Below are 24552 nucleotides of genomic sequence, written 5' to 3'. Positions count from 1 at the left end.
ATATACTTTGTAACTCTCTTAAGTGTGGCTTTATAGAAGACAACTGGATCCTCATATCTGCTTCTACTGGTAATATGTTGTTTTGGTTTAAATACATGAAGAAAATCTGGCCTGACCCAGATATGTGGTTGGGAAAGTGAAAAGCATTTTCATAGACTTTTCACACAATTTGAGACTACACCAAAACTCAACAAGTAGTATTTTCTTAAATTGTAGTTGTAATGTAGATTCTGAAACTATATCAATGAATTTGTTGTACTCAATCATATTAAAGTCTGTTCATCTGCCCTGCACTGTTACCCTGCAGGGTTTTATAATATCCTGCTTCAGTCATTTGGAAAATATTGGTTCATTGGATTATATAGATCTTTCAAATATTGATACAATTCATTATATGATAGTAAAAATTATATTTCTTAATATCAGAAAAAGTTTAAGTATTAGAATCAATCAACTCATGATAGTGCATGCAAATTTTCTAAAATTCTAATTTTCACTGAAAAGCTCAAATTTTATCATTAGTAAATACTATCAGTTGTAGTCCTCAAAGTGACAGGCTTACTTGGTTTGAATCTGAGAAAACATCTGCCAAATAGCCTTAATATCACGTCTTAATATCAGAGTTTACCTGTCTGTTATTCTTTAGAGTGAAAATGGTGTTCCATGAAAAAAATGGGTCAGTTCAGCTGGTGACTCAGTTGTACTGTGGTTCATAAGAGAGACTCATTACCTTTTTAAAAAAATGTTTATTTATTTTGAGAGAGGGAGAGAGTGCAAGAGGGGGGAGAAGCAAAGAGAGAAGGAGAAAATCCCAAGCAGGCTCTATGCTGTCAGCTCAGAGTCTGACATGGGAGCTTGATCTCACAAAGCAGATCACAACCCGAGCCAAAATCGAGTCGGACCTTAACTGACTGAGCCACCTGGGTGCCCAAGAGACCCATTACTTCTGTGTGCAGTACAGTACTTTACATTTAGTCACAGATAATATTTGTTTTTATTTTTAAATTAAAAAATTTTTATTGTTTACTTTTGAGAGAGAGAGAGACAGAGTGTGAGCAGGGGAGGAGCAGAGAGAAGAGTGGGACACAGAATCTGAAACTGAGCTGTGCTGTCAGCACAGAGCCTGATGTGGGGCTTGAACTCACGAACTGTGAGATTATGAGCTGAGCTGAAGTCAGATACTTAACTGACTGAGCCACAGAGGTGCCCCTATTTTTATTCTTAGATTTTTAAAAGTAATCTCTACACCCAATGTGGGGCTAGAACCCACAACCTGAAGATCAAGAGTTGCATACTCCACTGACTAAGCCAGACAGGTACCACAACCACAGAGAATATTTAAAATAATGTATTTATGGTCATGATTTAATAAATTTTAGCAATTTCATTAAGGACATTCTTTTTTCTCTCTCTTTTTTTCTTCTATAGTGTAGTCTTTTTTCCTCCCATTAAGGTCATTCTTAAGTGAAACTGATTCTTCTTTTTTCCTTCCTTTTCCCCCTCCTTCCATCCTTTTTTAATTTCTTCTTTCTCTCTTTCAGTCTGTCTTTCATAATAAAAAAGAACCAACTGTTTCAAGAACAGTTTGCTTCCACTGCCTTAGTTTATTAAGGTGCCAGAAGATTTATTTACCATTGCCTTTACACTATCAGTACAAATATCTAGACAGTTAAAAAGGCAAATATCTTAGTATTATAATGCAGATATTTTGACCTTGTGAAATCTGTGAAATGGTTTCAAGGAACTCCAAGCATCTGTAGACCACATACAAAACTGCTGAGCTATACAATGAAATCAAGAGTTAAAGGCCAGGAGATTGATGGCAGTTGCTCTAGTAAAAAGTCACAATACCTTGTCTAGTTTCCAGACCTGATGCAATTTTCAGATCTAGAACCTGTTGGCTGAAGGAGTGGTTAGGTGTCTAGGGGGAAGGCTTTTGTAATACTATGGGAATACTGCAATGATTTCACTAGTCCTTCCCCAAAGGAACCCATGGGCATTTACTTGGGTAACTGTACACTGGGGAAAGTGAAATGGCTGAACAGTTTAAGGTCATACAGTCTCTGAATTATATTGATTATATTGATATCTGGGGACCTGAATCATCATGGCTCCCTGGAAGAGTGAAATTTTGTATAAGATCATGGGCTGCAGAAAATGGGCTCAATTTTTGGTTAGAGGCCTAGAACATTGGGAGATTGGAAACAAGAAGGTCTTGGGGAGAGGCATGTTGGTGTATCTATGACAGTGAGCACAAAGTGTGAAGACCTATATATTGCATGTTAATGCCCATCTGAGAGCATCCACCACAGAGGAGACAGTGAATAACCAAATGGATAGAATGACTTGGCTGGTTAATGTTTGCTAACCTCTGTCTTCAACCACTCAGGGTGGCACAATGAGCACATGGATAAAGTGGCCATGTTGGCACAGATGGAGGCTGCACATAGGCATACTGTATATGGTTGTAGGGATGGGCCCAATAAAACTAACTCCCACTCACCAAGGCTGATCTAGCAATTGTTGCTGCCAAATGTTCAACCTGCCAGCAACTGGTGACCAACCAGCCACTTGGGAACAAGTTGACTATTCTTCTCTGGAAAGGTTGGTAATTAATCTTTATTTGAATCAGCATATTCTGAACATGGATTTCATTTTCCTGCTAGAGGCCTCAACCAGCACCACTCCTTGAGGGCCTAAAGAGATTTGATTTCTTGACATGGAATCTCACATAACATTGTATCAGACCAAGAGTCTGATAAGAGTGAACATAGGATCATGGAATCTTCTGAACCTACCACATACTTTGCAACCCACTGGTGAATAGAGCTGATAGAGTAAAAGAACAGCTTTTCAAAGGTGTAGCTGAAGGACTATTTTAAAGATGATGGGACACCATGCTCAGGATGAAGTATGTACCCTATTCAATAACTATAATAAGGTGCTATCTCCCAATGGGTATGCTACAGAAGTCTAGGAAACAAGGGGTGAAAGTAGGAATAACCACTTATCATCACTCCTAGTGACTGTTTTGGGGGGAATTTGTGGTTCCTATTCCTGCAGTTCCAGGCTCTCTAGGTTTAGAGGATCTGGTTCCCCGAGGTAGAACACTTCTACCAAGGGACAGATCAAGAATCCTATAAACTTTAAGTGTGAATGCTTTCTGTCCTTCAAACTCCTTGTGCCAAGAGACCAGGAGGTTAAAAAAAAAAAAAAAAAAAAAAAAGGAGTCCCATCCTCACAGAGGTACTTGACCTTGATCCTTTGGAAGAGATAGATTTGCTGCTACAGTGGGGTCAGAAAAGAATATGTTTGGTACCAAGGCCATCTACTAGGGTATCTCTTGGTACACATTTGTCCAATTTTGATAATAAGTGGACAATTCCAGCAGCATGGTTTGAGAAGGACATGGTGGTTAGGGGCTCAGATGGTTTAGGAATGAAAATCTGAATCATTTCACCAGGTAAGACACCTAGACCCATACAGGTACAGGCTGAAGGTAAAGAGAAGCTACAATGGGTAATGGTTGGAGAGTGGGGGGACACTGAATGCCAGTATGTCACCAAGACAAGCTGCAGTAGTAGGGGCTATAGTTGATTCTATTAACCTTCTTGTAAGTTTCCCAGGGAAAGCAATCACCAGAATCCTGGAGGAGTTATTCCAGGTAGAGTGAGCTTAGCATGTGGAGCAAGTAGGTCTGAGCTATGCAAAGTAGGTATTGCCATCATTGCTATGATGTATTACCCAGATCCCACCTTTGGGACAGAGAAGCCTATCCCTAAGTTGCCAGAAGTGTTGGCTGCTAATGGCTGATGAATGAGTCTCTTACTGGGCATTTCCTAAAGCCACCAAAAGAAGCCGCCTTGCCTGACTTCATGAGCCCTTCCTAGGGAAAATGTATCTGGCCAATGTAGGGGTTCAAAGGACCAGCTCTCTTGCCTCAGTTGGGGCTATTTCAACTTACCTCTGAAGGATCATCTCAATCCTAAAGCTCCCTGTGGAGGTGTCCTTTGTTGTGACTGTATCATTGATCAATTTCTTCTCCACCCCCCACCCCTGCCCACAATCCCAAGTCCTTCATTTCCGAGGGTGTGCTTTGTTATTTCTGGGAGCACCTCCCAATAAACTTCCTGCAAGCAAATCTCTGTCTCATGACATTTCATGAGAAGTCTGATCTAAGACCATCACCTAAGATCTAACCTTTAGGACCACAGAGAACAAGTCTAACCATCTGAAGATGGACCTGATGGACCACCTGTGTCTCCTATGCTGCGGTTTTCTCTAACAGTGCTCATCGTGCGTTGTGTGCTTCCTACATGCTGGCTGCCCCTCACCAAGTGTTCTCCAGCTTGTGTGTTTCCATGTGGTAAAGCAACCTAAACTGGGGCCCTGAGTACATCAGCTGTGGTCTCACATGCATGCCAAGAGTGAGAATGGACTGAGTCTCTCTTGGTTCTCGAGCCCTGGCTGCACGCTGGAACCAAGGGCGAAACTCTTTAGAAATCCAAACTTTTCACCTTCCTTTCCTCTCCCCATCCACCCATACCAGGTCCTGAATCAGAGGGTCTGGGTGCAGCAAGTTTCACTATGTTCCCAGAGCCTCCTAGGCAATTCTGATTAATATCAAGATGGAGAATCACTGGGCTCAGTACTTGACTTCAGTTTAGCAGCCCAAGCGTCTGTCCGCTTAGTTAGCAGCTTTTCATTTGACTCCTATGGACTTGGCTGTGAGCGAAAACCCTCAGTTTTATTCACACATGCTTCCGCTAAGCCGCCACTTCCCCACCCTGATCTTGTACAGTTGGTGCCTTGGAGCCAAGCCCGGATCCCTCAGTTAAGCCCTGTTCATTTTACCTTGTGAGGTTGAGGCTGTTGCTCGAGCAGGCTAGGAGGTTTTGGGATTCTGGTGTATCTCCTAACATATTATCTGTTTTCACTGGCTTCCTGCTTATTCACTGTGGCTTGACCCAGGCCCTGATAAAAAGGTGGACCAGCACAGGGGCAAGGACGAAGCCACCAGTCAGCTCTGAGGGCATTCCTTGTATGCAATGCACCATGCCCACCTGGAGAAGGACATTATCTAACTTACTTCCATCACACTTATAAAAACTGGCCAATTTCACAGATAGATAAACAGAGGCAGAGAATATAAATACTGTGTCCAAAAGCATCCTGCCAGTGTAGGAGCCAATCTTTTCCTGCCATCTACAACTCTAGTCTCTAGGTTTGTCACCTCTCAGAGGAAAGGCAGGAGATAAAAGTGACGAGGTTGCCCTTTCTGATGATTAAGAGAAGATTTCTTAGAGTTGGAAGGAATCTGAGAAATAACCAGAAGTTTAATGGATCAGGGAGCTCAGGTAACCTGCCAAGATCTCACAGCAAACTTCACAGCTCTGGTTGAGACTAAAATCTGGGTTTTTGAGGCTGGGTCCAGTGTTCCCACAGCTATACCTTCAGGTAACTTTGATCCAAAATGGCACTTCAAGGGGAAACACCCATGGGACTTACTGTAAGTCCCAGATGGTTCCTTCTGTGCTTCCAGAAGAGCTTGGCATGGGAGGACAGGCAATGTCTTCCTCCTGGGCTTCTGAGGAGAACTCTTAACAAGCTCTCCTCTATTCCCCAAGGGAGCAGAACCTTAGCACCTGCCTCCCAGCCTTATACTGGGTCTCCACCCACATCTAGCTCTCAGCGTGCAGAGGGCGGCTGGATCTGGAGCCACAGCCGGACCTTCAGCTGGACTGATAGACAGCTCCTCACTCTCACACCTGCCTTGTCGGCTGTGGAGGCTGTGGTGGTTAAAGGTGGTGGGAGGTTGGCACCTGCCCATGATTTGAGTCCTCATGCTGATGACTTCATGAGTTCAGGCCACCTGCTTGAATAGCAGATGGCCTGCATCAAGCCTATAACCAAGAGCACCCCTGGGAAGGTGGGTCAGCCCCTGAATCACACAAACTGCTGAGAAAAAAAAAAGTAATTCAAAAAGCAAGTCAGTGCAGATACTTGTTGTGGAAAGAACAGCATATATACTGCAGAGGAAGTAATGAGAAAATATATTTTTCATTATATAGCCAGTGTCTGCTAATAAATAATAATAATAAACAATGATAACAATACTACGGAGATCATGTGCAGACACCATATTAAGTACTTTACATACATATTACTGAATCTTTAGAACTACCATTGGAGGTATTACAATCCCTGTTTTATAGGTAAGAAAATGGAGGCACAAGAAAGTATCACAAGATAAACCAGTACTAAGCAGCTGAGTTCATGGAGATTGAGTGCGGCTCCCACAGACTGGGAAACGGCCCAGAGAATGCACCAACCAAGGCATCTTCATTCCAAAAGTATCTAGCCATTGGCCTAAAGTGCACCGTAGGCCTCCAGGCTCTTGAACTTCACTGCTCTATCAGGTAAGTCATGGCATCAGGTAAGAAACCAATCTCATCTGACTTTCTTGTTTGGCTATAACCGGAAGGTCAGTTTAACTTCCCCCACTAATCTTCACTGTTGAACAGGTTGGAAAACCACAGCACAAGGTCCCCACACAAAACCACCAAGTGAGCACAAGAATTTGAGACCTGTCTCCTAGGTTCTAGGCACCAGCATCTCCTTGGGAGGCATTATGTTGAGTGTAGATTCTCACCGCCAAAGCTCACACATGCCAAACTCCCCAGCAAACACGAATCACCATGACACAGACCCTCCAGTGACTTCCCTGACAGTTGGCTTTCCCTGGATCCCTAGTCTTTCACTAGGAGGCACATGCTTTCCAGTGCGCCCAGCAGGGGGCATCCTCACCCTTCTACCTTCTGCCCTGGGTAGGGGGAGATTGGCAGCCAGCGTGGGGTGCCTGCTACTCAGCTTAGCCCAAGAGCCACATTTCCCAAACTGGTTATTTGTGTGACCTCCATGATTTTCTCTATATCCACTCTACCATTATTTACATGATATTTTTGTCAATTCACATTTTAGGAAAAGTAATGTATTTTTTTTTTTTAATCCTTTTTGATGAAGGTTTTCCTGGCTCTCCTTGCTGCGTGGACTTCTTGCTTTCTGAGGGCCATTAGGTAGGATAAGGGCAGGAGACTAGAGGCCCCACTGAAGCTACAATTGGGGGTCTTAAGAACTGGGTCTAGGCACTGCCATCACTGGGAGAAGATGGGTGAGGCTTTATTCTGTGGATTAGGGCCTCAACCTTCAGAGCCCATGATTGAAAAGATCAGAGTAAGGAGTACTGAAATCCCTGCCTTCCTGTGGCACCCTCAATCTCACGAAAAGAGAGGAGCCTGTCTCGTCTCTCCCGAAGTTGAGGGAGAGGGAGGGTATTGTCTTTCCAGGCAGACAGGAGGAAGGACCTTGGGTACAAGACCAGAGGTGGCTGCAGGTGACAGGTGTAGGGTCTTTGGGAAAGGGCAAGGATTTCCCTTGCAAAATGCATTCAAGCAGACCAAGCGAGAACCTGATCCCAGGGAGGGAATGGGAACTGCAGGGGCCCCAGAGGGGCCCACAGCTGGCTGGAGGGAGGAGTGCTGACAGACAGACAGAAGGTTTGGAGGGAGGAGACAGAGGATGAGTCCTGAAGGCAGAGGGGCATGAAAGCATGGACCGGGTTCCAGAACTGCTTCCACAGACTGTCAGGCGTTGTTACAGAATCCACCGCAGTGGTCTTAGAATCACTTTTCTGGGGATTAGTTTTGGCTAGGAATCCCCTTAGCTCCAGCCCTCAGTGGCCCCCATCCTCCCGCCCTGGCCCAGACTGGCCAGTAGAGGCAGTCCTAGGGCCTGGGTGAGGGCCCTCCAGTCGTTAGGGGATGGAACAAAGGCTCACAGTGGGACCTGAGGCAGAAAGCCAGGCCCTCAGAGGGGAAGGAAGTCCTGGGCAGAGCTCCCTGCTCCCCCTGCTAAGCTAAGAAGGGTGATAAAGAGGAGCAGGTTAGGCAAGAGGAAGTGGGCTGGCTGAGCGAGGCTGGGACTGAGCTCCCTGGGCTCAGTCAGTGTTAGGTCCATGCACCCTGGGCAGGCAGCCAGAGCTGGGGCCTCTCCAAGCAGCCTCCTGCCCCCTCCTGCTTGCACCCCAGGCCCTGGGCACTGAGCAGAGAGCTGGGCAAGAGAGCATAGTGAAGGCTGGTGGCAAAGGTTGCTGTGTGTGGAGTCATGTTTGGTTTGTGAGAGTTCTAGACCTCTCCCAGGCCCTCAGGGCTGAGAGGAGGTAAGTGTGGTGGGTGAGGGGCCTGATTGCCTCACTTATACCTCATTTTCATGGGAGGAAGCATTGAGAAAGAAGAGCCAGGTGTTCAGCAAATTTTGCTTATTCAAAACACTAAATCCCAGTTGGGCCCCACCCCAGCCTCAACTCCCCCCTCCAGGGTGGTCCTAGCCTCCTCAAGTCTCCTCTCTCATGGAGAGAGACTCCTATGCTTTAGAGCCCACCTCTGTGGAGGTCCCTTCCCCTGGTGAGCTCCTTACACCCTCCCCTCAGGCCCAGCTTGGGCAGTAGCATCCCCAGGGGGTCCCCGCATTGTTCCTTCTCCAGCTCCTCAGCTGCATCTGACCAGAGATTGCTTCTGGGACTGAGGCCCCCAGCTCCAAGGTGACCTGTTCTGAGGACCCGCCCCTCAGTCCTGAACAGCTGAACAGCACAGAGAAGGAAGAAGCCCTGAGCAGGAAGTGCTGAGGCACAGGGTGAGGGCGGGGGCTTTGTGGAGGGGAGCCTAACCTCCCTGGGCAGGAGCAGTGACCACAGCTCCCCACTGAAGGCAGAGGGGGGAGGAGACCCATTTAAAAGATAGATGGGCCTCTGGCCAAAGCATTCAGCTCTGCCCCCGGCCACTGCCACTCGTGGGCTATAAGAGTATCCAGACTTCCGGACCCGCTTAGGGCGGGTGCCATGTGAGCCCAGCCAAGCTCTCCTCCTGCCGGCCTTCCTTCCTTCCCTCCTCCTACCCACGCGTGCCTGTGCAGCCTCTCCAAAGAGGGACGCTTAGCAGTATGTCTCTGCTCAACCCCATCCTGCTGCCCCTCAAGGTGAAGGCTTATCTGAGCCAAGGGGAGCGTTTCATCAAATGGGACGATGTGAGTGGGGCAGGGGCTGTGGGCTGCTGGGGCACTGGGGTGGTGGGAGCCCTGTCATCAGGGGCCTTGTTGGGGTGGGTGGGTTGGTTTATGTCTGATGGACCAGGCGCCTGTGTGGCTTGGCCAGGCAGCTGATACAACGTTCTGGATAAACAAACCTGGGGGTGAGCATGTGTGCCCCTGAGTGTGTGTCTTGGGCTGCCCGGGCTAGGGCTCCGTATCTGGGTGTAAGAAAAGGATGGGCTGCCTGGGTGGTCACAGGAGAGAGTTTCTTTGGGTTTGGGTCTGTCCTTCCCCAAAGCCCCCAAGACAAGCAGGATTTGTTGTTCCTGGTCTCAGCATCACTGGGAGGAAAATGCCCCAGAGCTGAGGCAGGCCGCTATTCCCGGCATAGATGCCCCACTCTTGCTCCTCTTCCCTGAGCTGCTGTGGGGCACCACACAAGGCCGGGGGACCCTAAGTGAGACCTGGAGGCTGCTGCTGGGAGGGAACTGAGAGACTTCTGCTTCTGCTGGGGGTTTTCAGCCGGGCTCCCTGTCTGTAAGGAAAGGGTGAAACCACTGCTTTGCCTTGTATTTTTGTTTCCGCTATCTGTGCCTTCCCAGACGGCCCTGTTTCCCAGACTCTGGTCCTCCTGACCCCTGAAAATGTGTTGGAGAGGCCAGGGATTCTCTTGGGCAATGAGGAGAACAATTTGGGGTCCTTTGTGAGGCTGCTAGGTGGGCCCAGAATTGGAGCCACAGTTGGCTGGTCCCAGGAAGGGAACTGGAAGGCCCAGGGGTATGTGTGTGGGGCCCTTAGGGCTGGTTCATTCTCCTTACAGCGGGGATGAGAGGGTTCTGGGTCTGAGTTAAGGCAGCCAGGGCCTCTACATTAGGCTGAATAATCTGGTTGCCATGACTATGGGTAGGAGGCCCCTGGCTAGATGCTTTCTGCTTCCCTAGGAGTGGTGTGGGGGATGTGCCATGGTGGTGACATGTCCCAGGAGACTGTGGAATGGGGGAAGTGGCTCAGAATGAAAAATGAAGTGGCCTCTCTCGGTTCCTCTGGGAAGTGTGTATAACTTGACCAGGCAGAGGATCATTAGGGGTGGGGACATGCTATCGGGCCTTCTCTGCAAGCCAGTACCTGGTAGCCCTACTGATTACACTCATAACTGGTTGCCCCACTCCCTTCCCTGAGGCAGGGCACTGCATGACCCCGGAATCCTGACCTCCATGAGCAGGACTCTCCCAAGCCTAGTCACAGGGCACACGCAGCTGTGAGACAGGGCTCTGCTCAGACTGCCTTCAGCCCAGTTGACCGCTGACTTGAGTATGTTATGTCATGTTGAATGAGCACAATGCAAAAGATGTAACCAACTCCCCATTTAATGTTGCCTCCCATGGTCCCTTGACAATATATTTGGTGGGAGAAGCTCTTCTCCTGCCCGTGGAAGGAAAGTCAGCCAGTCACAAGACATTCCGTTCACTCTTGGGGAACAAACAATCCTACTGTCACTTCTCATAAAACCCAATCTTATTTCAGAAACTAGTTTCAATTCAAAACTCAAATCTTACTTTGGATGACATCTTCTGCCCTCCTTCTAGGAATGGTTATAAGTGGGCTGCACGTGCTCTGTGAAGGCAGGATTCCCTGATCTTCTACCAAGCCCTCCCTACTATGGGGTGCAGGGACAGACAAGGGAGAGAGGTATCAAAGTCCTTCATGAACAGGTGCTGTCATGAGTTGGCTCATGCTTTCTGAGTGTGGCAGAATGTTAGGCTTATTCTTTCTCTAGTGGACACTTTGGAGGATTCTCCTCAGAGTGAGGAGACCCTCTGAGACTACCCTTTCCTGTAGTTTTGGACTCTGCCCCTCTTTCCCACCGGCCCCCTCAGGACCCCAGCATATACTCTTGTGTTCACTGCCCCAACAGACTCTGAAGTTTGGGTTCATCTAGCACAACCAGCATCCCAATGCCTCTGACACTCAGTTTCCTGGGCAGGAGTCAGACTCCAGTCTACTTTGCCCCACAACTACGGGCATGGCCAAAGTTTTCTAAGAACAGTTGAAACCCCTCACTATATTTAAAGTGAGGGGTCAGGCACCCTTGCCAACCCTCCCTTTGGGAGGGAAGGGAATAGAGCTTACAACATAGCTTTCTCTAAAATTAGCACCCTCCCAAAGTGGTTTCTTTTCCTTACAGTCTAACCACCCCTGACCTGAGAACCTTGTTTTGACCATTAGTCCTTTGTAAATTACGCATTTGGTGTGATTTGGGGTACAGCAACTACCATGCCTTATTGGAAACTTTAATTATATTATCTTGTTGCATATGCATAGGAAAATGATTAACATGTAAGATAGCCTGTGTACTCTGTGAGTGGAACAAGAATTTAGAGCCGTTCCCTGGCTCTTTGGCAAACATGGAGCTAGCTCATGGGCTAACACAGAAACTTGTGGCCTAGCTTATGCTACAGCACAGGCTTGTTTCTCTGGAGCACAAAAGCCCTTGGGGATTTTCTGGATGGGCTTGTAGGTGTGTGAACCACTCACACACTGTTACAGCATGTTTCAGGGAAGGCTTTTCAGAAGAGGAGAGACTTGGGGTGCTCTTTGAAGGCATTTCAGGCAGGGGAGGGTTGGGTTCTTAGGCTTGGAGGTGGGAATGGATTTGGTGTTTATGGAACAGTTGGATGGATTAGCAGGAAGTCGTTTGTAAAGGGGAGATGGTGAGGTCTGAAACCCCTGGCCTGGGACAGGGAAGCTTGGCCTGAAGTCTCAGAGCAGAGAGCTAACCCCTTCTGCCTTTTATTTCTTCCTTCCTTCCTTCTTTCCTTCCTTCCTCCCTCCCTCCCTTCCTTCCTTCCTTCCTTCCTTCCTCCCTCTTTCCCTTCCTTTACCACTTCGGTCAATAGGAAACTACAATAGCCTCCCCGGTCATCCTCCGCGTGGATCCCAAGGGCTACTACTTATATTGGACATATCAGAGTAAGGTGAAGCAGCCCCTACCTACCATGGTCCTGAGCTCCTGCTGATCCATTGAGTCAAAGCAGACTTATGATAATGTAGGGGAGGAGGTGTGAATGCTCAGGGAGTACAGAAAGACCTGGAAGCGTGGCTGGTGGGGGTGGGGGTCTCCTGTGGGCTGAGTCTATTTGTTTTGGGCGGGAGGATGCAGTCCCTCCAACCATGACCGCCTCAGGTCAAGATATTCCAGACTTAGCATCCCTTGGAGAGAGACAGACAGAGAGAGAGAGAAAGGAAAAAGAACTGCCACTGAAGGCAGATTCTCTACCTGTGGTTCTGGGTAAACTGGGGGCTCAGAGCGTTCAAGTAGGGTCTCAGTACCTGGATGGAGGGAAGGGAGGGGAACCTGGGGAGAGTTCAGGATAGTATGGGCAAGACCACAGGGCACAGACCACTGAGTAAGACCAGGCAAGACCACTGAGTAACTTAAATGGCCAGGGAAGGAATGGAGAGAGGAAGGGAGGAGGATCCCATGAGTAGGGAGAACCTGATTGGTGGGAAGGGAAGGCTAGGGTTCAGGCCACCCCAGAGAGTTTGGGCATTTACAGAAGGCAACTGGTCAAGATGTGAAGGGTATTGGAAGTTCCCTTCGCTCTGCTCTTCATTTGTGACTGACCCTTTTGTTCTCCTCCCTTCTTTGCTCCTTATTGGGGTACCCTCCAGGAGATAGAATTTCTGGATATCACCAGCATCAGGGATACTCGCTTTGGGAAGTTTGCCAAGATACCCAAGGTAGGTGGGCCAGTGGCATCCCAGGCTCAGCATGGCCACAAGCTCTGTGGGGCCAAGCTCTGTGGGTGTGGGAAGCCTAATCTCTGGAGCAAGGGGAAGAGTTCCCAGGCTGGGCAGCAGGGCCTCCTGCCAGAGCAGAGGAAGGGACATGGCTGTTCTGAGCTTTCCAGAGCTTTGATACCAGGAAACAATAAAAAGAGATGCTGTGCAGTAAGTGCCTGCCCCTAGAGCACCCTGGACTGTCTGGGAGGTATTGCTTGTGCCATCCCCCTCTGGCTTGCCTACATTTGCCTAACGCCAATAGGAAAATTGAAAGAAGGGATGGGTAGGAAGCTGGATTCCATTAGACTGGGACATAAGAATTCATCTTCAAAAGAAAAGCGGCAAACAAAATACAAGGACCTCCCAGGCCCTGCTGCTGGGTTCATCCCTTCCGGTGGGCTCTCCATCTCCACTCCGCCCCCTGCAGTCGGGGATGTGAAGATGCTGGGAACCATGGCTCCTCAGATGGGGATGGGACTCCACCCTAGGTGGCCATAGTTCAAGTGCTGAGGGGGAGGGACAGGGAGAGCCACATTGGGCAGGGATGGGGGCATACTTCTGACCCTGTGTCACCGCCTGCTGCAGAGCCAGAAGCTCCGGGATGTCTTCAACATGGACTTTCCTGACAACAACTTCCTGCTAAAGACGCTCACTGTGGTGTCTGGCCCTGACATGGTGGACCTCACCTTCCACAACTTTGTCTCCTACAAGGAGAATGTGGGCAAGGTGCATGGTGGGGGCGCACCTGGCCTGGGGCTGGGCACCTGGAGCCTGTGCTTCCTGAGAGACAGGCCTGGGTTGCAGGGGGTGGGTGCACCTGTGTGGGCAGGGGTCTGACTGCTGTGACCTGGGGTCCTACAGAACTGGGCTGAAGATGTACTGGCTCTGGTCAAGCACCCACTGACAGCCAATGCCTGTCGCAGCACCTTCCTGGACAAAATGTAAGTGCCTGCCTGCCGGACCTTGGTGTGCGGAGTTAAATGTGGCAGCCCCAGGGCCTAAATGAGCTGCTTTCTGCCCCACCAGCCTGGTAAAGCTCAAGATGCAGCTCAATCCTGAAGGGAAGATTCCCGTAAAGAAGTGAGTTTCCCCAACTCTCTTCCCACACTTCCGTCCAGCTCCTCAAAGCCTTTCCTCTCTAGGACCCTTCTCTTTGCCTGGTGCCTTTCTCTGCTCCTTCAGTTTTTTCCAGATGTTTCCTGCTGATCGCAAGCGGGTGGAAGCTGCCCTCAGTGCCTGCCACCTGCCGAAAGGCAAGGTGAGTGGTTCCCCCACCCCAGCCCACCCCCTTTCACCTGAGCTGACTGTCACAAGAGACCAATGTAGCCAGGCCTAGTGGGGGGCGGCAAAGGCAGGGATGATAGCACAGCCCGGTCAACAGCCCAAAAGCCAGTTAACCCTAGAGCACTGGGTTCTGATATTAGGCACAGAGACAGGACCCAGGCAATGGGGGTGAGGTGCCTGGGTCCAGAGCAGGTTGGTCTACACTGTCTACCCCTGGGTGGCTGTGTGGGCAATAGGTGGTGGACCGTGTTCAGGACAAGTAGCCAAGGTGGGTGCATCCCCATTCTAGCCTTGAAATGAAAGTTGAGAGGGAATGTTTTCACCTAGAGGAGGGAGATCAGGTCAGCAGGGATGGGGGCAATCTGCAGGGGTCTGAAATGTGGGGATGGGGCTAGTTGTACAGGGTGAGGGGAGGAGAACAGACCAAGCATTGAAGCTTCCAGGACACAGCCTTTAGCTTAACGCAGGAAAACATTTCTTCCCCTTCAGGTTAAATAATGTTAAATTACAAGTTGTGTGCAGGGTCACTCCATGAGGAGCCTTATGTGGACTGCAAAAATGAGCCCTCTGGGCAGATGCAGCCTGAGCCCAGTGTTCATGCCTGGCTAGGGGAGTGGATCTCAGTCCCCTGTGCCTATGGGGGCACTGCCTGCACCCCATGGAGTTTGGTCTCCTGATAAGAAATTATTGTTATAAATAAATAAAACTAAGACCCTTATGGATCATCCATTCATGTGGGCCCCAGGAAGACTACCCTCCTCCAGTCACAGTTAGTGACCCCTTGATGGAGTCAGTCATAGGAATGCAGGCACCGAGTTAGAGAGAGGTGGGAATGGGCTCCTGCAGAATGCCCTGCTGCCGGCGCTGCTGGCTGCACATCCACTCTGTGGTTCTACCTCCTGAGCTCCCGCCTTGGCTAAGTGCTCCTTATGTGTCAGTTCTCCTTGTGTCCCACTAGGACCCACTGACCCATCTTTCCTTTGAGCTGATGGGTCCAAGATCCAGGCCTAGGGAGATACGGTCTTGCTCTCTTGTTCAGACCCTCTGCTCCAAACCGAGACTGATGTTGGCCTTCCAGTATGATCCTGGAAGACACAGAACAGGGTTTTCTGGGATGGAATGCAAAAACACAGAATCCCTGGAGACCACTAGTCTATTTTGTCACTACTTCTATAAAGTTGCCTAATCTGGACATTTCACGTAAATAGAATCATACAATACGTGTTCTTTGGTGTCAGGTTTCAATCATTTAGCTTAAGGGTTTCAAGGTTCTTCCATGTTGTAACATGTATCAGTACTTCATTCCTTTTTACTGCTGAGTAATATCCCGTGGTTTGGACGGATAACATGTGGCTTATGTATATTCGTTAGTTGATGACATTTGGGTTGTTTCTACTTTTCAGCTATTTTGAATAATGCTGCTATGAATATTTGTGTGCATGATTTTGACTTTTGTCTTCAATTCTCTACACCTAGAGGTAGAATAGTTGGGTAAACTATTTATTTAACAACTGCCTATTTAACATTTTGAGGAACTGCCAAATTGTTTTCCAAAATGACTGACCATTTTACAATCACACCAGCAACACATGAGGGTTCCAATTTCCTCACCATCACTTGTTGTTGTCTGTCTTTTTACAATTTTAGTCATCCTGTGGGAGTTAAGTGGTATCCCATTGTGGTTTTGATTTGCATTTCCCAAATGACTAATGAGATTGAGCATCTTTTCATATATTTACTGGTCATTTGCATATCTTCTTTGAAGAAATGTCTATTCTAATCTACTGCCTGTCTTTCCATTGGGTTGTCTGTTTACTATTAGTTGTCCCTTTACTGGACATCTTCTGTACCAATATTTTCTCCTATTCTGTGGACTTTTTCACTTTCTCGATGGTATGCACTGAAGCAAACAAGTTTTTAGTTTGGAGGAAGTGCAGTTTGTCTTTTTTGGTTGTTGTTCCTTGGGCTCTTTGGTGTCTCCACTATTGTTGAATTGTCTATTTCTCCCTTCAGTTCTGTTAGTTTTTGTTTCGTGCATCTGGGGGCCCTACTGTCCGGTGCACAGTTTACATTAAAGTTGTGTCTTTTGGAAAATTTGTCCTCCACCTAACGAAAACGACAGCCAATTGCTCTGACAGTAGTACCACTTGCTCCTAACCTCTTTTCCTCCCTGCTCTGATCATCCCTTAGTTCTGATCCTGCCCCAGCCAAGGGACTAGCCAATGTCCAAGTTCAGGGGCAAGGCAAACCAGCTAAGCATGCTCTCTGCTCCGCAACCAGTGCCTTGAGAAGCGAGTGCTTGGGGGTGTACCTGATGCTGCTTGGCCTGCCCTGAGCCCTCCCTCTGACAGGCCCCCTTGTGGACGGCTGGGCCTCATTTGTGGAGAAGGTGGAACAGGAATGATCAGGTGACTATCCCCCCTGCAGAATGATGCCATCAACCCTGAGGACTTCCCAGAATCCGTCTACAAGAGCTTCCTCATGAGCCTCTGTCCTCGGCCAGAAATAGATGAGATCTTCACTTCCTAGTGAGCCTCCTTAGCAGAGTTGGGCATGGAGAAGGGGTGGTGGCTAAAATCCCACTTGCTATGCTGGGAATTAGGTGGCTTCTCTGGAGTAGGCAGTGGTCCATGCTCCCCAGCCCAGGGGCTATAGACCTCTCTGGCCTGCAGCCACGCCAAGGCCAAACCCTACATGACCAAGGAGCACCTGACCAAATTCATCAACCAGAAACAGAGGGACTCCCGCCTCAACTCTCTGCTGTATCCGCCGGCAAGGCCTGACCAAGTGCGGGGCCTCATCGACCAGTACGAGCCCAGTGCAATCAACGTGCAGAGGGGTGAGGACTGAGGGAGCCCCTCATCCAGGTGGGCCTGACCCACTCTGGCAACCAGGCTGCAGCCCTGACAGCTTTCCCTTGACCCCCAGGCCAGCTGTCACCTGAGGGCATGGTGTGGTTCCTCTGTGGGCCAGAGAACAGTGTGCTGGCCCAGGACAAGCTGCTACTCCACCAAGACATGACGCAGCCACTCAACCATTACTTCATCAACTCCTCACACAACACCTACCTGACAGGTGACCAGGGTGACCTCATTGCGACCTCTCCTTTTATGGGGGCTGCTCCTGTTCCCCGAATCCATCCCTCGTAGGGATCGCCCATGGGCTGCAAAAGGACAGACTGTGTTGGAGAGGGCTGGGATGAGCTGGACCAGCCTCTGGTGAAGCCCTCGCCTCTCCCTTTTGCTCTGGTGCAGCTGGCCAGTTCTCTGGCCTTTCTTCGGCTGAGATGTACCGCCAGGTGCTGCTGGCTGGCTGTCGCTGCGTGGAGCTGGACTGCTGGAAGGGCAGGCCCCCCGAGGAGGAGCCCATCATCACCCACGGCTTTACCATGACCACCGACATCTATTTCAAGGTCAGACTCAGCGTCAGGAAGCTGGATGTAGTGGGACTAGGGAAGGGCCCTGGTGGCGGGGGTGGGGGAGTGGGTGAGTGCAGCTGAAAGGAGGGAGGGCTGGGACGCCTTGACCAGTGAAGGGACCAGAGGAAACAGGGTGAGCAGTGGCCCCCCCAGTTCTGTGTGTGTCCTGAAACTGGGGAGTGGGGAAGGGTGCTGCTGGGGGTGGGGGACCCAAAGCACTGACCTCCATTTGGCTGTGCCCCCTTCTCCTCCAGGAAGCAATTGAAGCCATTGCAGAAAGTGCCTTTAAGACCTCCCCCTATCCTGTCATCCTGTCATTTGAAAACCATGTGGACTCGTATGTGTCAGACCTGTTCAGCCTCATTCTCTCTCCTGTCCCCATCTCCTGCCTGCAGCTGCCCCCCGCAACTGTCCCCCACCTCTAGCCATGCCCTCCAGCTCTCTCCTGGATTTCAACCCAAGCTCCTTGGGACCCTAGGTTCTCCTGCCTGTGCCCCTGATGACCTAGATCAGGGGCCCAGAAGGATGGACAAGAGTCGGGTAGAGCTGCTGAAACCTACCCCACTTCTGCTCCCTGCAGACCCCGCCAGCAGGCCAAGATGGCTGAGTATTGCCGGACGATGTTTGGGGACATGCTCCTCACAGAGCCTCTGGAAAAGTTCCCAGTGAGTGGACTTTGCTGTGGGGCATCTGAGCCTGGGGGCTGGGGGTCCAGGGCAGGGTCAGGGCCAGGTTAAGGAGGCAGATGTCCCCAGAGAATATTGGGATTTATCTGGGAGGATCATGGGGCCAGGATCTTATCATCTACCATGTGTCAGGCACTGTGTTGGGCTTTGGGGCTATGTAAGTGACAAAGACACAGTTCCAGCCCTGAGGTTGCTACCCTTTAGTGGGGAGATAGACAAGTATCCAAGCCATCACACCCAGGGGCTGCTATGGGAGTACTTGGGGATCAGGGAAGTCTTCCTAGAGGAAGGGATGGCTAAGCTGAATTCTGAGAGGGAAACTGGATTATTTTGGTGAGAGTAGAAAAGAGTATTCTAGGCAGCTGAGTGAGAAGAGTGTTGTCTGAGGAACTGGGTAAGTTGGGTCATACAGGAGTGCAGTACACGACAGGATCCAGTGGGATGCGAGGCTAGAGAAGCAGGTGGGGCAGATGGAGAGCAGCTTGGTATAGAGGAGCTGAGGCTGTACCCTGAAGGTGAGGGATGGTATTGACCCTCTCCCCTCTCCCTCAGCTGAAACCAGGCATCCCCCTGCCCAGCCCCGAGGATCTCCGAGGCAAGATCCTCATCAAGAATAAAAAGAACCAGTTTTCTGGCCCAGCATGCCCTAGCCAGGAGCTGGGTGGGGAGGCTGAGGGAGACTGCCCACCCAATGCCTCTGTGGGTGAGGACGCAGGTAAGTCAGCCTGGGAGGGGCGGGATGTGTGGGGAAGCATCTGGAGGGGGAGACAGGGGCTGGGCCTGGAGGGGGTGTATGGGGTCCCCAGGTCCCAGTGCTGATGGAGCTGCATGTGGCAGCATGGACTGGTGAGGAAGGGGCAGAGCCAGAGGAGGAAGAGGTGGAAGAGGAGGAGGAGTCAGGAAGCCTGAATGAGGAAGAAATCAAGAAGATGCAGTCAGATGAGGTGTGTAGAGGGCAGCCCCGAGCCCCTTCTGCTGTGTCCACTGCGGAGCCCTCCAGGTGCGGGCATGGGGCCACCTCCCTGGGCTCTGCACCTGCCCTCCCCTTCTCTACCCTCCCCTCTCTTCCCTAGGGCACGGCAGGCCTGGAGGTGACGGCTTATGAGGAGATGTCCAGCCTAGTGAATTACATCCAACCCACCAAGTTCATCTCCTTTGAGTTCTCTGCCCGTAAGTGAGCATGAAGTGGGAGGAAGGTGGTTAGCTAGAGATGAGGCTAGATTCAGGAGAAGGCCCTTAAGAAGTGCATCCTGACAGCAGAGTTTGATGGGTGGGGGGAAGAGGAAGAAGGATCCCCCCCCCTTTCTTGGACTCAGGGGCCCTGTCTATAAATAGCCAACAGAGGAGTCAGGCAAAGGACTTGTTTAAGTGGTAGTGGCTTCCAGTTTCCCGGCACTGTAGTGAGGAACTTGGCACCTACCAGAATGCTCTGGAGTGTGTCCATGACAGGCAGGCTACTTATGACAGGCCATCTTAGCACTGTTGGCCTGGGGCTCCTGCAGGCTCCTGCAGGTTCTGTGGCTCTCAGGGCTGAAAGGTGCCTTGGACTGGCCCAAGCCCAGGAGCGCTGTCCCCTCCCCTCCCCCCCCCCTCCCCCAGGCATGAGAACTCCTGGGAAGGGTCAAAGGCAGACACAAGGGCCAGTGCACACCTGCCCCTTGCCCCCTTCCCTTCCTGTGCACACCCATGCTATTTAACTTCATCTTCTCCTGAGTGCCTTCCCCTCATCCTCTGGGCATGTCGCCCAGGTGAACACCTCTTTCTGCGTACACTTGTGCAGTGTGTACTTCTGCAACACTGACTCCTCACCCCTGGCCCTGCACCCTGCAGCCCCACCTGTTCCCAGCCATGGCATGTCCCATCCGTGGTATATACCTCCCACCCCACCCCCACCCCTCATATTCAGCCAGAACTTGCATGCTCACTGTTGGCACATCACAGCATGTTCCTGTGCCATCCAGGGCATGCACTCCTCACTCTGCAGGACTGTGGCACTCACCCTATCCCTGGGCATGTCTCCCACATATACCTTTTAACCCTCGCACACCGTCCCCCAAACAGATCTGCACAGCAGCTCGGCCCCCCAAGCCCTTGGGCCTCAGTGGAAATGCTAGTTGGAGGGATCTATGTGCTGGAGGGAGTCACCCCAAAGGGAGGGGAAGGAGGAGGGAGGAGGACAGTCTGACATGGGCCCCCTGCCCTTTCTCTCCAATACAGAGAAGAACCGAAGTTATGTCATCTCCTCCTTCACCGAGCTCAAGGCTTATGACCTGCTCTCCAAGGCCTCAGTGCAGTTTGTGGAGTATCCTTGAGGCCTCAATAGCCAGGGTCCCTGGTTGGGGTGGAGGGACAGGGAAGACCTGGGGGACAGGGCTCCCAGAGGGAGCTGTGGGTGTTGCTGGTGTGGGAGGCCTTTGGACAGGCTCCTAAACTCTGCGGCAGCTACAACAAGCGCCAGATGAGCCGCATTTACCCTAAGGGCACCCGCATGGACTCCTCCAACTACATGCCCCAGATGTTCTGGAATGCTGGTTGTCAGATGGTTGCCCTCAACTTCCAGACGATGGGTGAGGGTGCTCCTAGACAAAGGGCTCCCTGAGAACCTTCCCCCACCTCCTGCCTTTTCCACATTCACCCCATCCCTGTGGGGAAGGGGGGAGGTCTTTAGAACAGATGGGATGTCCTGATGTTTGCTCAGGCTGTGGGAGCACATGCAGGTGTATGAGCTGTTAGGGATCTAAATGCATCAGCTCACGCCTATGTGATTGCATGTGTACGAGTATGTATGTGAAGATGCCAGGGTGCTGGCATGAGTTCTGGCCGCTCTGCCTGAATGGGTCTGTGGAAACACCTGCTTCACCGGCCTCAACTCCCACTGTGAGCTGTGGTCTGGCCGTGGCTTTTTTCTGCAGACTCCAGGTTGTGGAGCCTTCCTGAGAGATGAGACACCCCAAGGAAACAGGCTAGGTCATGAGAGACCTCATGCTCACAGTTCACCCAAGCTCCCCATTCACAAGATAGGAGAGGCTGAGAAATGCAGGAAATAGAGACTGGGTGCAGACCTACAGCTGGGCCTTCCTCACCAAGTGCCCTTGTTCCCCCAGACCTGCCCATGCAGCAGAACATGGCGCTGTTTGAGTTCAATGGGCAGACTGGCTACCTCCTCAAGCATGAGTTCATGCGCCGGCCAGACAAGCAGTTCAACCCCTTCTCAGTGGACCGCATCGACGTGGTGGTAGCCACCACCCTTTCCATTACGGCAAGGCCCCGAGGTGGACAAGTGGCCGGGAGGGTTGGGGTCTTGAGGAGAAAGACACAGGAGCTCTACTCCTCCACTCCCAACCCCCTCCCCGATAGCCTGAAAACTTCAGCCCAAGACAGTTCATGCAGTAGCAAGTTGCCTTGGAAACTGCCTCCTCCTCAGCACTGGAGGCTGCCTCTTGGTCCCTATGGAAACCAAGGGGAAGGGCTGAGGCTGAGGTGGGGGAGGGGAGAAGAGTAGGCAGTGTGGGTCCACAGGAGCCCCAGGCCCTGGGGGAGGGCATTGTTCCTTCCTTGCCTGGGGAGGCCCACATTTCTTCCCTGAATACTAGAAGCACCTGGACGCCAAGAGCTCACCTGTAACCCTTGAGCCACACGGCCCCAGCTGAATGGGGCTCTGCACAGTGTGCAAGAATGGATGCTTCAGCCACAGGAGCTGGAGGCCCCAGGGGTTAGGGAAGGGCCTGGGTGGGAGAGCTCACACTGGCCTCCCATGGGCCCCCACCCCCTAGGTGATCTCTGGGCAGTTCCTGTCAGAACGCAGTGTGCGCACCTATGTTGAAGTGGAGCTGTTTGGCCTTCCTGGGGACCCCAAGAGGCGCTATCGCACCAAGCTGTCACCCAGTGCCAACTCTATCAATCCTGTCTGGAAAGAGGAGCCCTTTGTCTTTGAGAAGGTGGGGAGCTAGGGCAGGGGCTGGGGTCTGTCTCTACTTCTTGGCCTCTACTTACTTAAAAGAGGAACTAAACAGAGACTTCCTTCATCCTCTCCCCTCCCTACCCCTCACCCCATGCCTTCCTGATTTTTAAGAGTCCAAAATCCACCTTTACAGAAATTTGTGAGCAGGTGTGTGTGTGTGTGTGTGTGTGTGTGTGTGTGTGTGTGTGTGAGAGAGAGAGAGAGAGAGAGCGAGCGAGCGAGAGAGCATGCTGTTAGGATGAGAGGCAGAAATGTGAACTCCCAGTCGAGAGTACAGAATGCCACGGAATGGTGAGCGTCTTTTGCTCCCATTGGATGCTCATTGGCAAGGCTGTCAAGGGCTGCCTACACCAGGACCCCCGAGCCCTGGGCTGCACACCCAGTCCTTCTCCCGTGTGTGGACCAGTCATGGCACGAGCTGAGAGGATGCCCAAGTGTGTGTCCTAGAGTGTGCCAAATCTGGTAACATCTGCCATGTTCTCACACCGATGCTAAGACTTTCTGAAGCTAGGGAGGTGGATAGCTTGGCCACCTCCTAGCTTGTCCTGTCCCGAACTCTCCCTAGATCTTGATGCCTGAGCTGGCCTCCCTCAGGGTGGCCGTGATGGAGGAAGGCAACAAATTTCTTGGACACCGCATCATCCCCATTAGTGCCCTGAATTCTGGTAAGGATGGAGTCCTTCTTTGATGTTGCCAGCCGGTCTGAGAGACAAAGGCCAGGATTAGGGGCCTGTCCAGAGGGTGGGACTGCTTCAGGGAGGTGGCCCTGAGACCTTACCTAACCCTCTCATGTTATCAGCCCTAAAGAGTGTGGCAAGAATAGGAAACTGACAGAGGTCGGGCCTCTGTCCACCTATCAGAATGTCTATAATATTCTAGAACTACTGGGGCAATTTCCCAAGCAGCTGATTACTTAGTGGGCACTTATAATCAGTTAGGGCTTAGAGCACGTTCTCACGTAATCCTAACAATAACCAGGTGGGTAGACGCTAGTCACTCATTTCACAGCTGAGGAAAATCTCAGAGGTCTAACCTAAACTGCCCAAGGTGACATGACCAGGAAGGTACAGAATCAGGCTCAGGCTCTGGCCTCTCAGACTCTAAGGCCACAAGTCTCGCATACCTAGCTGCTCCTGTGCAGTGCTGGGGGGCCACAAGCATGGCTTACTGGCCACCCTGTCATGCCCTACAGGCTACCACCATCTGTGCCTGCACAGTGAGAGCAACATGCCCCTGACCATGCCTGCGCTTTTCGTCTTCCTGGAGATGAAGGACTATGTACCTGACACCTGGGCAGGTAGGAGGCCCTTAGTATGTTGGGAGCCTGGATCCATCCCCCCTCCCCCTCCTCAAACCAGCCTCCAGAGTGAGGCAGGACAGGGCACCCTGGGGTAGGTGAGGAGGGGGGAGGCTTCCAGGGACATCTCCAAACCAGGCCCGTGATGCCCCTATGCATGCAGATCTGACGGTGGCGCTTGCCAATCCCATCAAGTTCTTCAACGCTCATGATAAGAAGTCTGTGAAGCTCAAGGAAGCCATAGGAGGTCTGCCTGAGGTCTGTGTTGCCTGGTCCAGGAGCTTTGCCCTCTGGGAGGGAAGATGAGGGAGGGGGCAGGGTCACAGGTTGAGAGACCAAGAGACGTTGGTGATATGTTCCTAATCTGCTCTCCCCACACAGAAACCCTTCCCACCTGAGAGTCCAGTTACCGGCCACATCAATGGGGCGCTGGCCTCCCTGAACAACCCGTCTGCAGGTATGCACTGCAGGGCCCTCCCACAGACTGCAAGGGCCTCGACCTCTCCAGGGAACCCACAGCATCCCCTCAAAACAGACTTTCACTTGGGATGGGAACGACGGTGCCAGAAACCTCAGCGCTGGGAAAGTGCGCTACAGGGGACCCATAATGCCACCCCCACCCCCCTCCTAGGGAGCGGGGAGGAGCCGACAGAACAAACCCCCTTAACCCCCTAACGGTGCCCCTCTCAGCCCACCCTGTGGCTCTTGCAGCGGCCTGGGCCAGGGCCAGGGAGGAGGCCGTGAAAGAAGCTGCGGGTAAGGCCTGCGGAGTCTCAGTGATCTTGGGAAAGAGCCCGGGGAGGGTCCTAGACTCCAGGCCGGGGTGGGGGTGGGGGGGTCTGGGAGGCGGCGCACCTCACCCCGGCCCCCGCAGAACCACGGACTGCCAGCCCGGAGGAGCTGCGGGAGCTGAAGGGCGTCGTGAAGCTGCAGCGGCGGCACGAGAAGGAGCTGCGGGACCTGGAGCGGCGCGGCGCGCGGCGCTGGGAGGAGCTGTTGCAGCGGGGCGCGGCGCAGCTGGCCGAGCTGGGGCCGCCGG

At 51.5% G+C, this 24552-nt stretch overlaps 1 protein-coding gene across 1 annotated transcript in view; it reads left to right on the top strand.

The window, feature by feature from the left end:
- Positions 1-8684: 8684 nt before the first annotated feature.
- Positions 8685-24552, top strand: part of PLCB2 (phospholipase C beta 2) — a 19803-nt gene continuing 3935 nt past the window's right edge. Inside the window, 26 exon segments of the mRNA XM_029951123.1 lie at positions 8685-9081; positions 11982-12059; positions 12757-12825; positions 13453-13593; positions 13729-13808; positions 13894-13947; positions 14050-14125; positions 16579-16679; positions 16824-16990; positions 17080-17226; positions 17406-17563; positions 17824-17906; positions 18150-18234; positions 18808-18970; positions 19093-19199; positions 19329-19425; positions 20473-20557; positions 20698-20822; positions 21360-21514; positions 22029-22193; positions 22782-22881; positions 23409-23513; positions 23677-23771; positions 23895-23970; positions 24204-24269; positions 24388-24552. The exon segment at positions 24388-24552 is cut by the window's right edge and continues 17 nt beyond it. Of these exon segments, the coding sequence (XP_029806983.1) occupies positions 8998-9081; positions 11982-12059; positions 12757-12825; positions 13453-13593; positions 13729-13808; positions 13894-13947; positions 14050-14125; positions 16579-16679; positions 16824-16990; positions 17080-17226; positions 17406-17563; positions 17824-17906; positions 18150-18234; positions 18808-18970; positions 19093-19199; positions 19329-19425; positions 20473-20557; positions 20698-20822; positions 21360-21514; positions 22029-22193; positions 22782-22881; positions 23409-23513; positions 23677-23771; positions 23895-23970; positions 24204-24269; positions 24388-24552 (2827 nt within the window). The 5' untranslated portion in view covers positions 8685-8997.

Source organism: Suricata suricatta, chromosome 9 (assembly GCF_006229205.1).
Source record: "Suricata suricatta isolate VVHF042 chromosome 9, meerkat_22Aug2017_6uvM2_HiC, whole genome shotgun sequence".
In the NCBI taxonomy this organism is placed as follows: Eukaryota; Metazoa; Chordata; class Mammalia; order Carnivora; family Herpestidae; genus Suricata; species Suricata suricatta.
This window is presented reverse-complemented; position numbering and strand designations above follow the sequence as displayed.